Consider the following 17,323-nt stretch of genomic DNA (forward strand, 5'->3'; position numbering starts at 1 on the left):
AGTTTTTATGGTACAACTGACTACAGCCTGTATTTTCCCAAAATATTACAAAATAATAAATTCACAATGATGTCGGTGATTAATAATTATTTTTTATTAATTCTTTTTTACCGATTTTGTTTGTTTGTTGAAGTTTTTGCAGAGTTTAGGTATGGCAACAATTCAAGTAAAGTTGACCGTTTGTTTTTAAAGTTAGTATATTTTTTTTTCCTCTCTGTTAGCTGAGATTTTTTTTTTTTGTTAATTTAAATTGTAGGAACCTCAAAACAGGCATTGCCTAAGAGGCCCTAGATTTCCTTTTATCCATATTTGTAAATTTTTAAATATAGTACGAGTATAATGTGTAGTTAAGTTTATAGGTAAGAACTCATTGGTTATATTAATTTTGTAAATAATTTACTGTTTTGTATAATACTGTACCATTGTATAAAAAAAAGGAAATAAATCTATTCTTATTCTTATTCTTATTCTTATTCTTATTTAGATTTTTTTTTAGATACAGGTCTCTTAAACGCATAGGCGTGGTAATGTCAACAGTTTTAGGTCTTTAAACGCTTGTCTACATGACTCTACTGTGCAGTTTGGCAATTATTCGGATTGCTTTTTTTAAGTATAAGAGCAACCCCCCACAAAGTTAATCCGTAGGATAGGTGTGGGTAGATTACTCCATAGTATGCCACCATCAATATCTGGGTCGGGTAATACTTGGATAGTTTTCTCAAAACAGATTCTTGAGGATAGTTTTAAGCAAATGTAGTCTACGTGACAGTCCCAAGTTAACCCTTGATCAAGGTGTATTTCAAGGAATTTTTGTTGTGTAAACCTCTTCAATCTCAGTATCGTCCAACATGACTGTCAGAATTTTGTCTGAGTTTGTGTTTCACAAACAGAATTGTATGAAATTTTACTTTGTTCAATTGGTTTTGAGATTGAGCTCATTAAAGTGTTGAACTGTGTTGTTTGAGCTCAATGAATGTTACTTGTTTGAATTTGCATTAAGACAAAAAATTGTGTCATCTGCATACTGGACGATTTGTCCTTGTTGTACAGATGAACTGGCATCGTTAACGTAGATGAGAAATATTAAAGGACTAAGAATAAAGCCCTGCGGAACTCCATACCTGTTTTGATTGAACGTCTGAAATTCCAACAAATTGAACTCGATTACTGAGAAACAATTCGAAACACCTGAGGGAGATTCCTTGTATCCCGTAATACTTTAATTTGGAAATAAGGATACGGTGGTTAACACAGTAATAAGCCTTAGAAAGGTCCAGAAATACACTTAGCGTATCTCTTTGACCTTCGATTCCCTCTACTAGCCAATCAACGAGATGCAAAACTGAGACTATTGTCGATTTTCCACTTCGGAAACCGAATTGGTTTACTGAGAGTAAATTATGGCTTTCCACAAAATTTATGCATCATGCAAGCGAGACTTTTTAAAATATTTTGCTGAAGACTGGCAGCATTGAGATGGGGCGGTAATTTTGGGTTGAGGAGTGATCACCGTTCTTGAAAATTGGTGTGACCTTTGCAATTTTGAGAGAGGAAGTGAACGATCCAGTTTAATTAAATGCTTAGTGTAGTGTATTTAGTGTGAGAAGTACTAAGTTGGTAGGTATCCATAGTGATATTTAATGTCTGCACCAGTGATGTTGGCAGTATGTATTGTCAGGCGATGTAACATACGATGTGGTCTAAAAGAATAAAGAATGCTCATAGGCTGCTCTCCTGTGACGTCACATCACGCCACTACCCTACAACCAACGGTCCAAGCTGGCCAGCCAGCAGTCCACCCAGAGTCCACCACCAGACACCGTCATGTAACCTCCGCGTCCCGTCCGTTCCTTTACGAGCGGTCCTAGAGCAATGTTACTCTAAATGTGTAGTTTAATTATTCTTCCCGACCCATAGAGAGTACAGTGTCGACCCGCATACATTACACTTAGTACCACAGCAACATTGATGATCAAGATATCATTGTAACACTTGTCAGTCTTGGCGTTCATCTTTGTATTGCTGATTTCTGTATTATCCCCACTGTAGTGCAGTCCAAAAAATTCATGTTTAGGATAAAAAAGCATTGCTTTTTAGAAAGTGTTAAACAATGTAAGCCCAGATTAGCTGTAGTAGAATAATATTAGTGATTTATGTGTATGTAAAAAAGTATAATAAAGTGTAATACTGATACATAATACTTAGTCATATAAATGAAATATTCCCTTAATAATTTAAATTTAAAATAAAAATACTATAATTCTATATTTATACTATATATAAGACAAAATAACACCTTAATTCGATTTATTAATTAGATAAAAAAGTTTTTAGCTAATAAATTGCAACCTATCAAAGCAGTTTGACTAGCTTACTGTTTCATTATGCTTATTTTCAGTAAATAAATAACGTTTACAAATAAAATAATCTATGAACCTACCGTGGGTATAACAGTGATGAAAAACTGACTGCCGTTGGTGTTGGGCCCTGCATTTGCCATACTGAGAGTGTAAGGTCGATCATGCTTCAAGTTAGATCTGATCTCATCCTCAAATTCACCTCCCCAGATACTCTCCCCTCCAGCCCCAGTTCCTGAGAAATTAAAGACATTCAGAACTTCTTCAAAATTCAAAAGAAAACATTTTGGATTTATACGTAATTTTGATGTTTTTTTTATAAATACAACAGATAGATTTGGCAATGTACTGATTTTCTATAAATCTTACATAGATACCAGTGACATAAAAAGAAAACAAATACAATATGACTGACATTTGTTACTGGCCTCTGGTCAGTCGTAGGTGGTTGGTTTGACGAATGCAGACGTATTGTGACCTGTATTCTGTAGTTCAGTTTTAATAATCAGTGTTGTGTATAGTTTTTTATAAGTGGATATTTTAGGAGTTAGTGAAGTTGACACACAACATGGTGGTTGTGATTCCTGATTAACGCGTGTCACAATGCTCTGGTATGATGGTATGATTTGTTTATTTTAGCCTAGTTTGTAATTACGTGTTAGGTTAGTTATTTACCTGAAGAAGAGATCAGATTGCAGATCTCAAAATGTAGTTTTACTGGTTTTTTTTGTATCACTGAACGATGACAAATGTTCGGAAAAATCCTGTCTCCTTATTGGAGGTTACTTAAGAAAAAAGTATGTACGATGAGTTTAGGAAACTCTCCGAAATCTAACTTAACGAGAATGTGTTCCTAAAAGTACCATAAATCCACTGTTACCTGTAGGATCTCCTGTCTGGATCATGAAGCCCTTGATGACCCTGTGGAAGATGTGGCCGTTGTAGTAACCGTTCTTGCTGTGCACACAGAAGTTCTCCACAGAGCGAGGACATTCCTTGAACAGCGTCACATGGATGTCTCCCAGCGACGTGTGGATGATGGCACTATCATAGAGCCGTTGGACACCTAGGTGCAGAGAGTCAACTTGGAATAGTCCTACTTTTATACTCTACGCACAAATCTATGTTCAGTCCTACTGAAATACACTTTGTGTAAACACAAAACACGGAATGCTGAAACCATTATCTATTAGCCAATATTTGTAAAGACAGACCCATTTAAACGGAGTTAAAATAGTAGGTCTAATCTTGCCTTAGTGCGTCTTTTCTACATGCAAAAGTGTAAATCTCTACGGTTCAAATCTAAATTTGATAACAGACTGTTTACGTTTTCCAATTTCTCCTCTGTAATTAAACCGATAAGAGTGTTCGCTTTGGTAGTCACATTTTGAAGCCTAATGCAACATTCTGGTATACAGGGTGTAAAAAAATTTTCAGACAGGCTTGATAATTCCTGAACAAATACAAATAAAACTTGGTACATCATTACTGCACCAATAAATTTACTTTTTGAAGTAACTACCATTTTATTTTGCCAGGAGGATGGCCTGCAAGGAGACAGAAAGAAATCTTAAATGAGAGCATAGGTCGAGTAATACATCAAATTAAAGGTCCTAGGACCTTTAATTTGATGTAAGGTTCTAGGACCTTTAATTTGATGTATTACTCGAGTACAATGCTGCAAATCCGACCTCAAAAGAGTAACTTTTTAATAAAATTACGCTGGTTTAAAGTTTGAAATATTTTCAACGTAGGTCCTGATGGTTTAATATTCCTGTCTTGGCTCAAGTTGTAAAAGTTACAATTGGTAAATAAATACTGGACTTAAGAAAAAGTTTTTAAGGTAGTTAGTAACTTCACATCCAATAGAGGACGGTGTACACAAGAAGTTCGGCAAAAAAAGTAACATCATCATGTGAAGTACAAAGTTGATAACAGTTTTCAAACCATTTTAAATTTATTGCCATCAAATAAAATAATAAATTTATTGTAATAAACCTACCAAATCAACCATTGTTAACACGTTTATGACAATGTGTACTCCATGGCGTACATGTGAACTTTCATACTGCCGTCATGTACCCGGTCGGGTACACACCGGACTTTTATAAAGCGTGTTGTGCACCCATTGGAGTACACGTTGCTATGAATTTTTATTGTTTGCCTGTCTTTGTGGTTTGTTAAATGTGATCCCACGCTTAAATAAATACCTTAGACTATCGTGTACCATCGAGTGCACAACTGCTTAATTTTTAGGTACCACTTGGGCTTCAAGGAAAAACACTGAAAAACCATATTTAAACAAACATTTTTGTGCGAAATTGCAAAGCCTACATACATATCTCGTTATACTTATATGTTTAACATAACAAGAACGATTAAGGTTTTCTGTTTGCCATTATTATTGAAAAATTCAACGGCAAATAAAAAAGTCTGGAAATAAACCATTGTCGTGAATGTGTTAATGGACATTTCCCATAAATACATTTCTCATATGAATAGTTAAAAATCCATAAAAATACTTTAATTTCTAATGGAATTGTAGAAGAACAATAGAAACAAAATGAAGGTAGTACTGTACTGACTAGAAGCCTCTGTTGCTGAAATGATGTCTTCCTTGGATGGCTTCTCATTGAAGACGTCTCTGTCTGCTTCAGCGCTCTTGGTGTCCTCCGGTTCTCTCCTACACATCAGTACAACACTTCTTTTACTTATACTGCAAAATCCTCTACTTTAATATGAATACAGTATTATCAGTAGATCATCTCTTTCATTAGTCATAGAAGAAAATGTTTTTGAATTATCATTAAGGCTTACCTAGAAAGCTATCTTCTAGGGTTCACTGATTGAAAGAACACATAAAAGTACACATAATTCGAAATATTTGATTGCACTGTAATCTTTCTCAACAAATCAAATCAAATCGTTTAATTGCAGTTAACAATATACATTGCATAGCAAACATCAATTTTCATACCTAAAATTTGTTATTATTCATCCAACATCAAGGCCACATTCAAACTTACAACATTCAGACATTCACACCCCATTCATGCCATGCCAATTACGCCTACATTCGGCGATGGAGCCAGTTTCCTCATCGTGTGGTCTCCCAGTTGACTCATCAACACTTTAAAAAGCGTTTGACGCCAGGCAGAGTTTTTAACACATTGGGTGTTGAGGCATTTTTAATTTGGTTTGACAATCTGTTTATACAATGAACACCTGCCTGCAAAGGCAAATGTTCATAAACCACAGTTCTGTGCATTTTGGAACAGGAGTTATCTCTGCCTCTTGTCTCATATTCATGTACGTCTCGTCCTCTGATTAAGGCACATTTAGACAAACAATTTAAGGTTGTTTCTAAGATGTAAAGACATGGCAAAGTTAACAGTTGCAAATTTTTAAACGCTGTCCTGCACGATTCTCTAAAGTTCAAATTAGCTATAATGCAAAATGCGTTTTTTTTTTTGTAATTTGAAAAACTCTCATAAAATGGTTGTTTTGCACAGGCTCCCCACAAAATGATTCCATACGAAAGGTGGGGATAAATTAAGCCGTAGTACGCCGTAATCATTACCTGACTCAGGCAATATTTTGCCAAAGATTTTAAGGCATAAACTCCTGAAGATAATTTGGCAAAAACATGATCAATGTGATTTTTCAATGTCAAACCTCGATGAAGGTGTATTCGAAGGAACTTTGAGGAATAGACTTCCTCCAATAATGTATCTGCAACAAGTAGAGAGCATTCTAGTTGTCTGTAAACTTTGGGTTTAAAATCTCTAATTATGTGAAAAATGTGTGCTTTTATACGTTATTTCATTCAGTGAACCCTAGAAGATAGTTTTCAAGGTAAGTCTACTGATTTTCTTATCAACAACAAACAAAAGCATAGACTAGTTGTTACTTTTTTAAATCACTAAATTTAACCTGGTAAAGATGTAGAAACGATTTTTCTTGAACGCTGTACAAAAGATGGCAGGATCCGGAGTGAGAGAGTCCAGAGTTGGATTTTCCGAAGCCTCCAGCTCCACAGTCATCGCTGCCTTTGTCTTCTTTGGCTTTCCCTGACAAAACAATAGAGTGTTGTTATAGAACTGGCAAATGACACGGTGTAGTCGTACTCATGATATTGATACACAGTGTTCACTCACCTGGAAGAGAGCTATTCGAAGTATCCGTAGATTCTCAGGTTTGCCAAGGAGTCGCACACAACGGTTGGTGTGCAGGTTGACCACCTTGATGCCCAGCATGGTAGGGTACAGCAGCAGGTACCCGCTCTCATCAAACGTCAGGTTGCTCAACTTCAAACTCTCCGACTTCTCCAGGTCTCGTTCTCCAGCCATTCTGAGACAACATAACATTCATTAGCTGTACAGAACAGCAGATACCCACTCTCAACAAACGTCAGGTTGCTTAGCTTCAAACTCTCGGACTTCTCCAGGTCTCGTTCTCCAGCCATTCTGAGACAACATAACATTCATTAGCTGTACAGAACAGCAGATACCCACTCTCAACAAACGTCAGGTTGCTCAGCTTCAAACTCTCAGACTTCTCAAGGGTGATACATTTTTTTCTTAGGACAAGAAGCTTATAAATTGCACTTAGTCCTATAAGAACCTCTGCACTGCTTCCAGAGTGACAGGATATTCAGGATGGGTAAGGTTAGGGAGTAGGGGCCGCCTCCTATCGAGACCCATGAGGAAGAATTAGGGCACTACATTAAAAAGTCATGTCTCCCCGGAAGAAGAGGAGGCCAGCTCTGAACCAGCCTCTGCAGTCAAAGCAGGCAGGGGGTGGCACACCCTTGTTGAGGCTAGCAAGAACCTCTGAGGTTAGGGAACAAACTCCACCAACTCCAAAAGTCATCTACCACAGTAGAAGAGACCTACCGAATTGCCCTTGAACCTCAGAATCTTGACATTTGCAGTTAGTGATGTCCCGCTCCTGGACATCCATAAGGATTAGAGCTGGCCTCTCCTTCTTCCAGGGAGACATGACTGACATTCAGTGCCCTAATTCTTCCTCATGGATTCTGATAGGAGGCGGCCCCTACTCCCTAACCTTACCCATCCTGAATATCCTGTCACTCCGGAAGCAGCGCAAAGGTTCTTATAGGACTAAGTGTAATTTATAAGATTCTTGTCCTAAGATACAAAAAAAAGAAAAAGAAAAAAAATTGAAGTAATTGTGCTTAATTAAGTTTACCACATTAGCACATCATAAATTACCGTTTGTTTTGGAATTTGCCACATAGGGGAGGATGCAAGTGGCATGCACTTCTGGTTCATTAATCACCTCACCATAATTATAGTCTAATAGAATTTAACTGGATCAGTGTCACTTTTTTATTAGAAATTTAGTGCAGTAAGTAATGCCTGAGCAGTGTTACCAATGTGATTCTTCTATCGAACTCCATATTGCAAAGTTGCTATTAGAAATATAGTACATTGAGTAATGCCTGAGCAGTATTACCTATACGAACCTTCTACCAAACTCCATGTTGGGAAGTTGCTGTTAGAAATATAGTACATTGAGTAATGTCTGAGCAGTGTTACCAATACGAACCTTCTACCGAACTCCATGTTGGGAAGTTGCTGTTTCTTCTGTTGGAGTTCTGAGAACCTCTGTAGGGATTCATCGAAGACCCGAGTCAGTTTTCCTGTTAGAAACTTGAACACTCGCACCTACAAAAGAAGAAAAATTTCAGTATGATAAACAATGTAATTCTTGAAGACAAAAGTGTTCTAAATGATAATTAATGTAGAAAAAATATATTACATTTTCTAAAATAAACTTTATTTGTAATTTTCAAATATTTTTATAAAATAAATGGAATATATTTAATCAATTTATAAATAAGATAGTGCAACAATCAAAACACTTAAATAACTAATCAACAGTATACAAATTTAAATCAACTAAAAATCTTGATCATAACTGTTCCAGTATTAATGTTTCTGGAACAGTTCCCAAAATCTTATTTATAATTTTTGAAAGTGCAAATGATGCTTTTAAACAGGTACAATTATTTACATGTTTTAACACATAAGTAAATAACATAATCACCAACCAGACTGTTACTCAATACAAACTCAAAATTTAACTTAAGAATAACAGAATGACAAAAACTTATTGAATTAACAAAAAATATCTGCCAGAAAAAATGAACCCACCTTGTGATCAGCAGAAATTGTAGCAAATTTGCTACCATCCGGTGAAAAACACAGCCCAAATAACTGTGTCTTGTGTTTGACAAACTCGAAGAGATCTGTGTCCAGTTTTGACTCAAATTTGGCACATTTAGGGAACTTGTAGTCCTGTCTGGCTCCGCCCCAGTACTCCAGTATCCCAGCAGAGTCCACAGACACCGCCACATCAAACACTGGATTGTACTGGACATAATAAATGTTAACATTAGAGTGGCTCTACTTTCAGATACTTTGGGAACTTGTAGTCCTCTCTGGCTCCGCCCCAGTACTCCAGTATCCCAGCAGAGTCCACAGACACCGCCACATCAAACACTGGATTGTACTGGACATAATAAATGCTAACATTAGAGTGGCTCAACTTTGGGATACTTTAGGAACTTGTAGTCCTGCCTGGCTCCGCCCCAGTACTCCAGTATCCCAGCAGAGTCCACAGACACCACCACATCAAACACTGGATTGTACTGGACATAAAAATGTTAACATTAGAGTGGCTCAACTTTGGGATACTTTAGGAACTTGTGGTCCTGCCTGGCTCCGCCCCAGTACTCCAGTATCCCAGCAGAGTCCACAGACACCGCCACATCAAACACTGGATTGTACTGGACATAGTAAACGTTAACATTAGAGTGGTTCAACTTTGGCACACTTTAGGAACTTGTAGTCCTGCCTGGCTCCGCCCCAGTACTCCAGTATCCCAGCAGAATCCACAGACACCGCCACATCAAACACTGGATTGTACTAGACATAGTAAACGTTAACATTAGAGTGGCTCAACTTTGGCACACTTTGGGAACTTGTAGTCCTGTCTCGCTCCGCCCCAGTACTCCAGTATCCCAGCAGAATCCACAGACACCGCCACATCAAACACTGGATTGTACTAGACATAGTAAACGTTAACATTAGAGTGGCTCAACTTTGGCACACTTTGGGAACTTGTAGTCCTGTCTCGCTCCACCCCAGTACTCCAGTATCCCAGCAGAATCCACAGACACCGCCACATCAAACACTGGATTGTACTGGACATAATAAATGTTAACATTAGAGTTGCTCAACTTTGGCACACATTAGGAACTTGTAGTCCTGTCTGGCTCCGCCCCACTAATCCAATATCCCTGCAGTGATTTGGCATAAATGTTACACTATATGTTTTCTAGTTTGCAGAAATACATTGAAAACTTCAAAATTAGTATTATGGGGTATTGGTGTTGAAAAAAACATATTTATTAATAATCTATATATAAATTAAGAACTTTTACCTTAATGATGGAAACAGGTTTAAGGTGAAGTTTGTCCAATTTGATCAGGGGTTCGTTCGTGCCTCTCCCATCGTAAATATATATTGCATTACTGGCTGAGTCTCCACTGGAAAAAAACATTTAGTTACCACATACTTCTAGCAGCTAGTGTTCAAATTTATTAATCTAAAATTTTATATATATAAATTGAGTGAACCTAGAGGATCTCAAAATGAGTCACTGGTCAGAAGGAGTAATTCAATACAGGCAATTTTAGGGGCTCTGCAGTTTAGTGATTTGCGTATTCAACAACATATTCGAAAAAAGTACACTTATCACTCACTATCTTGTAAAAATTTGGTCTTAATTAGATGACAAGTTTCTGAGTTATGATTTGTCAAAGTTACACTATTGTTAAAAGGCACTAAAAAACTGGTATCCATTTCTGTTGTTGTTGACATAGTAACTGGAAGTTATAGTTTGTAAATAATTCACTACAAATGTCTAAACGCAGAAATAAAACTAGCAAAATTGTTATATAACTCCCGTTATTGTAGCTCTATTGGTTACTTTCTGGTTAACTTTCAAACACGGGTATTTAAAGTTCTTGATCCGAGACTTTATTGATATGATTCCAAAAGTTTTATTTATACAATAATAAACATTTTAAATTCAATATACTTTTTATTTTTATTTTTGACTGGTTGATGAACAACAGTGTTCTGAATTTGGCAGTGTAATAAAAATAAAATACAAAAACAGCATACTTGGAGCTGCAGATAACAGGGAGGATACTGACTAAAAACTCTGAAAACACCGCAGTTAAAAAACCATGCAAAAGCAGCCATTTGGGTGAGTTAATGGTTTATTATTCGAGTTAATTCGAAATAATATGGCATATTATGAGTTAGTTTCGAGCAACAAGAAGAGACAAAACTTTCCAAGCTTCTTATGTTGAAAAGGATGCATAACCGCAAGGCACAGAAACAACACTTAAAGCTGAAGAACTCAAATTAACATTTTTTTCAGTCAAAAATAAAAATGAAAAGTATATTGAATTTAAAATGTTATATTATATTATATGTACATTATATTATATTATTTTATTTATATTTCAATGTGATGTGTATTTTAAGTGTTTTCCGCATTATTGCGGAATATTGTTTATACAAATACTGTATTGTTTGCACGTGTTATTCTTTATTTTTCAACATTCTCCGTTTAACCCAGATTTTCGTTATGTCGGATCAGCCGCGGTCCCTGCTAGTCCCACTTAACGAGGTTGTACTGTACTATAAATCAAAACAAACATACTAAACATGTTAAAGCCAATTATTCCTTGACAGGTAAAATTCGTTAATCTAATAATGGCTGTCCAATAAACTAGGTTAGTGCGGTTCACTGAGACAAGAGTTACCAACATAGCAACAGCTGGAATTGCGTCTCCGAGGCTGTGTACCCACTCGGCACATTGAGGTATATAATTCAACTTCATCATGTTGATCATATCTGGAACAGCACAAAACGTAATTAATTAGTATGCATCTAAAAGTATACAATATTTAGACAGTACATTACATAATACTTATAAAAGAATATACAAGATTAAATTGCTGTAAATCTAATTTGAAAATCTTCATTTTTACACCATATATTTAGTATTAGATTAACCAACCAATGTTAGGAAACATTTTTGCTCCTTACTCCTAAAGTTTAGGCAAAAACCTTCCTACGGATGTCACAGTCCATTTTACGCAATTAGCTCATATTAAAATAATGCATTATGCAGTTCCTGTTGGGAAAGTAACAGTCCTAGAAATGGTAATCCTAAAGTAAAACATGACAATTGATTCCTCAAACCAATATATTTACCAAATGAGTTTTCTTGCAGTACATTTCAATTTCTGAACCTAAATTTCTTATTCGAATGGTTGAAGTGAAATATACGGAAAACCCATTGACTGAGTCATGTTCTGGATTTTTTACACGTGTCAATATCACAGATTAAATAAAATTCCTAAAGTTTTTACAAACCAATTCATCCCACAAAATAACTACATTAATTACATGAGTGTGGTTACATATTGAATATCTAAATAATATCCCAAAGATCTGTTTTTTTTATTTAAAGCTTATTTTTGCCAATCTAAGGTTTGTAAAAATAACAGAACTTTCCGGACATTTCATTAATCAATCTATTTTTGTCTAACTAAAACAAATTCTTTTGCGAGTGTTACAGAAGCCATAAGCTGCTAGAAGCCTGACTGTGTTGTCAGCCTTTGTGATGTTTCTGTGTACACGCCAGAATACTGTTATATTTTAACAAATAAACGTTATTTCCTACACTTTCCTACTTTAAAACTTATTTCTGTAAATACTATTATGCAATTTATTAGATTGCTTTCTGTTAGAAATTGATTACATTCTAAGGGAACATATAGTAAATTCCGTCCCTTGTTGTAGATGAATATATATGCCTGGTGCCACTGCTCAGTCTTTAAACACCATGAAAAACTGGAAGCAAGCTTTTAATGGTACTCCACCTGATCAGAAAAATAGATTATCCAAAATACGCTTCAATAATCCTGCCCCTAGTGCACTAAATATTAGTTGAATATGAGCTTTTCTTGTTGCATTAAAAAATAAACTTTTTTACTGTACAGTTAATAGTTTAGTATTATTGCATAAAATACAAATACACTATAAAGGTTACTATTTACTATTTTTATTGTTTTCTATGATTTACAATGGTATGTTGAACTACACCAATAGCAAATCAGAAATTGTATATTATTTACCAAAGTTAATGACGTCGAACACCTTGACACTTTTGTCCGTTGCCACAGTGCACAGCAATGTCCCGTTGTAGTTTGCTGTCATATCTGTTATTGCACCGAGGTGGCTACGGAAATGTTTCACAAATTCTATCAGCTCCTCCATCTTCTTCCAGAACTTCACGTGCCCGTCACAGCTTCCTGTTATGATGAATTCTGTTCTGAAATCCAATATAAACAGTTTATAAACAACTAAATTTTTACCTTACTACGCACCTTTCTCAGGGTAATGTTATGTTGGAAAGAATCTAAAATGTTTCACCATTATATTGGATGTTCCTTTAAGGCAAAAGTGGAATCAATCCATTTTTGAAATAGAACAATAATGTGTTTTTTTTTTAACTGACAGCTTATTTTAAATTATTGATACACAATCAGCTTATATCATTGTGTAGTCTTCTTACTAACTAAAGTAATAATTCTTTAAACTATTGTTTACACTACTTACTTTGTGGCTACAATATGAGTAATAACATCTCTGTGCATGAAGCTTTTTTCATATGATTCCGAATTGGGCAAGTTGTCCAAGTAGAGCTTTTCATACTGCAAAACTAAAAAATCAAAAATATAAGTTGATTCAAACAGGAGTTAATAATACAACATGTACACACTTCCGATCTCTTTACTTCATTTTCTTCACATTGCAAAGTGAGTAACTTGGTTTTAGACGAACATATTTCAATAGCCTGCAATAGTGAGCCTGAAGTATCAGATCATTTCTTTTGCACTTCCCACGACTGAAATATCATAAAAAAGCTTCTGATATTTCCCAGGAAAAACACTTAATTTGTTACCGTTGCACTGCATTATGTTTTTAAAAAATTAATAAAAATGTATTTTGTATTCCGTATATTATATTGTTGACAGCATGTAAGTAAATAGAATAAGTCCAATATTCCCTAGAAGGTAAGACATTGAATTCTTGCATAATGTTATAAATCAATCTATAACAAAATAAAATAATAAATAATGAAATAAGTTTTTTTGAATGGGGCTTCAGGTAACATTCTTCCTTTAGACAGAAATTGATATACATTAAGTGACTACATTTTAAAGTGCTTTTAGATCACGTATTCTCCACCATAAATTTTAACCCATTTAAGATGAAAGACAGGCACTGCCCTCTACCACTTCATGCATCTGAGGATTTTACAGATTTAATCGAGGATATTTTATTAGCTACAAGAAAAAACGTGTATCAGTAAAGAACAGAGGAAAAAATGCAGAACCTCTTATCATAATAAGAATACAGATAAGCAGGTACATAATGTGAAAGAAGTAATTGACGACGATCTTATCAGGTCTAAGTCATAATGTACATAATCTATCACGTGTTTTACCATGAACATAAAATTTACGTTTAGCCAACATAAATGAACAGTTTGGGTACTGTTTTACATATTGTTTTCTTACTTTATGCTACATTTTTTTTTAAACCTAGTACCCGTATCCCTAGCTGCTAATGTCTATACTCATCATCATCATCATCATCGTCAGACGTTTCCGTTCTCACGGGTCGTCGTACACAGCCTCCTCCACTTTAGTCTATTCTTCCAGGTCTCCTCTTCATCCACCTGTATTTTCGGTAGTCCCCTTCTCTCTATGTCTTTCCACACTTGGTCCTCCCATCTTCCTCTCGGTCTTCCTCTTGGTCTTCTTCCTCCTTCCTCCTTCTCCAGTGCTATTCTAGGCATTCTATTATCTCCCATCCTCTTCACATGCCCCATCCACTGTATTCTTCTTCCTTCCATTGTCTCTTGCAGTGAAACTACCTTCAATCTTTCTCTGGTTATTTCGTTCCTTATTCTATCTCTTCTTGTAGTCTTCTCTATCCCTCTTAAAAATCTCATTTCTGCAGCTTGCAATCTGCTTAAATCATTTTTAGTCCACGTCCACGTCTCTGCTCCATATAATAAAATTGGTTGGAAATAAGATTTATACATCAATACTTTTGATTCCTCTTAAATTGGTCAAAAATTTGGCTAACGCTGCTATATTGATAATTTTACATAATATTAATTGAATTCTTACACCCTGATTTTGATTTAAAAAATAACTTTTGTATTTAAGTTAGGTAGTCTAAATCATAAATAGATACATCCTAATTGTCCAACCAATACAATACTAACAAAGAAATAGTTATAAAATACATAACACATAAATATCTATAACACTGATTTTTTTAAATCAACAAAACAACAAAGTCTTACTTTGAGCAACACAAACCTGTTGTTAATAAGTTACAAAACACATTCAATCACCTGTGATAATCTTAAACATATAAAATCTGTTTATAAACACAAAGAATATTAACACTTTGAGTGCAGTCCATGAAATATATCTCTACAGAGTGCTGTTTGATTGTAGTGATGTTAAAAATATAATTGCTGACTAATATACTTGGTAAAATTTGAGTACTTACATACCTGTAAAGTACTCATCTTACCTTCCTTTTCTTTTGAAATCAATTTCTTTTAGTTTTTGAAAATTTAAATTAAAAATTTGTAAATAATTATCAGAAGACTTTAGTAAAAAACAGATTCTGTTTACAAAAAATGTGCTAAAGATATTTACAACTTTTGAAAATATGTTTGATGCGCTCCAAACAAATAACTTTTAGCAAATTTTAACTCTATTTTTTAACACTTTCATTGTTAAGGGATTCACAACGACAACTAATGATACAAGCAAATCAGATTTTGTCTTATAAAGCAGCCAAACTAATACAGTGTGCACATTCCAGCAATGAATTGTTTTACTAAGATTCTTAAATCTCTTATAGAGTTGGAAAAGCTCACTCTGATACAGGCCTTCTACACTGACTATGAGTAAAACATCTCTTCAGTCAATTGATAGGATCCACATGCTTTATAACTTTTGTGGTTCTATCAAATACTCAAATCTACAAACAAGGTGTTGATTGAGCATACTTAACCCTTTTTAAACTGTCAACATGTGCTGCAAAATTAATTATAACAATTAATACTATAATTTGTACTATGTACTTGTAATAATACATGTAAATAGTAGCAGCTCTCGACTGCAAAATAAAAAAATAATCCAGCTTTCTTGTACCTTTTCTTTTTTTGGGTGGTGCTGCCTCCGCTGGGGTTGGACCTATCCACTCATCCGAGTGTTCGGACTCGCTGTCTTCTTTGTGTTCCCGTTTTGAAGTATCAGCCATGTTATTTTTGCCTACAAAATTAATTAAGACATTTCTGATACATAAACACTAAAAATCCTACCTTGAGAATTTAGTTTCTTTTACCTTTATTCGGAATCGGAATTAAATCTAAACATCTTTAGTCACAGATTATTATTTTAAACACAACAAACATCATGAGGATATAACAGGATTATATATATTCACAATCATTACGTTATATACATGAACTCAACATTTTGAGAACTGGTACCTGCCTATTTGTCGAGATGTACCATAGTTGTAATTATTTATGCTGAATCGCGGGTAGGAAGTAGGCTCTTGTTAACTAGACGCGGTGCGTGGACATTGTTTGTTGGTTCGAGACCGGAAGCAGTGTTCTTCCTCTAATCCTATAGTTTTGGGATTTAGAGTAATTCTTTTATATTTAATTCAAGTATTTAATTTTTCTTCAGTGCGTATTAAATCCCTATCAGCCTCCGTAATCTTCAAAGTAGTAAGTCCCGTAACAGCGTTTAATTAATATCTTTTATTTTTATACTGTTGTAATTAAATTTCTAAAGTTTCCCATCTTACAGAGTCTGAGAATTTAATTCAATTTTTGGAAGTATTGTGAATTAAATTTTGGTCGTAAAGTTAATATCAAGTTTTGTGTTATATTGATTTTGAGTATTTTGAGAAGAGAACTTTTAATTTTATTTTGTTAATTTAAACCATTTTTGGAGAAGTATACATTTTTAGTTTCATTTTAATTTTAATTCATTTTTGATCAGACTCTTAATTAGATTTGTTCGATTGTGTGAAGTTTTGAAGAAAATCGAATCTAAAGTTTGTAAACTTTGTCAAATTTTGAGTAAACTTTAATCTCGGAATAAATCAAGTATTTCCGAAAAGTTGTTTTGATTTACGAAGTATTAGCTCCATATAAATTTAATACATGTACTATAATAACGGTACAGAGATATAAAACAAAACATGCAAAGATAGCAAAAATAATTTTAAATTATGGTGATGAGCACAGACCAAAGTCAAAGATGCCAACAATACAGGCCCAAGTCAAAAACAGGGTGTTTTTCAAAAACAACACCAGACCATCAATTGTCAATAAAGAAATATAAACATGGAAAAATGTTAGATTAATTTATTCACTCAGCTCCTAACAGGTACTCTAGTCCAGTAATGGTAATAAAAGATGTATAAGTCAGAGATAAACCATTTTTTATATCTTTTTAATCTTGCCGTAAGAACATACAAACTTCCAAGTACATCCAAAACTGCTAAAGTGATGTTGCTTATTTACTTTCCCAACCTCAGATCACGTCCCACATCTGACCCCAGATCAACTTTCAGATCGTCCAACTATTCCGACATCTTATCACGTTGATCGATATGGCACATGATCTGAGGTTGGGAAAGAACCAATTGGAAATACCCCTGGCCATCAGTACAGGCTTCAGTGTCTGGTGTCACCCCGCAATTCTAGCAAAAAAAGAAAAACATTCTTCAAGATTGTACCCTA

The 17,323-nt window shown here is 34.8% G+C and overlaps 1 protein-coding gene across 1 annotated transcript in view; it reads right to left on the reverse strand.

Annotated features, from left to right (window-relative positions):
- Window positions 1-17,323, reverse strand: part of LOC124355333 (peptidylprolyl isomerase domain and WD repeat-containing protein 1-like) — a 29,316-nt gene that overhangs the window by 3,372 nt on the left and 8,621 nt on the right. Inside the window, exons 2-13 of the mRNA XM_046806430.1 lie at window positions 15,717-15,836; window positions 13,090-13,192; window positions 12,606-12,802; window positions 11,229-11,316; window positions 9,829-9,934; window positions 8,537-8,755; window positions 7,929-8,047; window positions 6,515-6,707; window positions 6,291-6,427; window positions 4,943-5,040; window positions 3,238-3,423; window positions 2,441-2,592 (exon numbers count right to left, since the gene is read on the reverse strand). Of these exons, the coding sequence (XP_046662386.1) occupies window positions 2,441-2,592; window positions 3,238-3,423; window positions 4,943-5,040; window positions 6,291-6,427; window positions 6,515-6,707; window positions 7,929-8,047; window positions 8,537-8,755; window positions 9,829-9,934; window positions 11,229-11,316; window positions 12,606-12,802; window positions 13,090-13,192; window positions 15,717-15,825 (1,707 nt within the window). The 5' untranslated portion in view covers window positions 15,826-15,836. The remainder of the gene's footprint in view (window positions 1-2,440; window positions 2,593-3,237; window positions 3,424-4,942; window positions 5,041-6,290; window positions 6,428-6,514; window positions 6,708-7,928; window positions 8,048-8,536; window positions 8,756-9,828; window positions 9,935-11,228; window positions 11,317-12,605; window positions 12,803-13,089; window positions 13,193-15,716; window positions 15,837-17,323) is intronic.

The sequence above is a fragment of the Homalodisca vitripennis genome, chromosome 2, assembly GCF_021130785.1.
Source record: "Homalodisca vitripennis isolate AUS2020 chromosome 2, UT_GWSS_2.1, whole genome shotgun sequence".
Lineage (NCBI taxonomy): Eukaryota > Metazoa > Arthropoda > Insecta > Hemiptera > Cicadellidae > Homalodisca > Homalodisca vitripennis.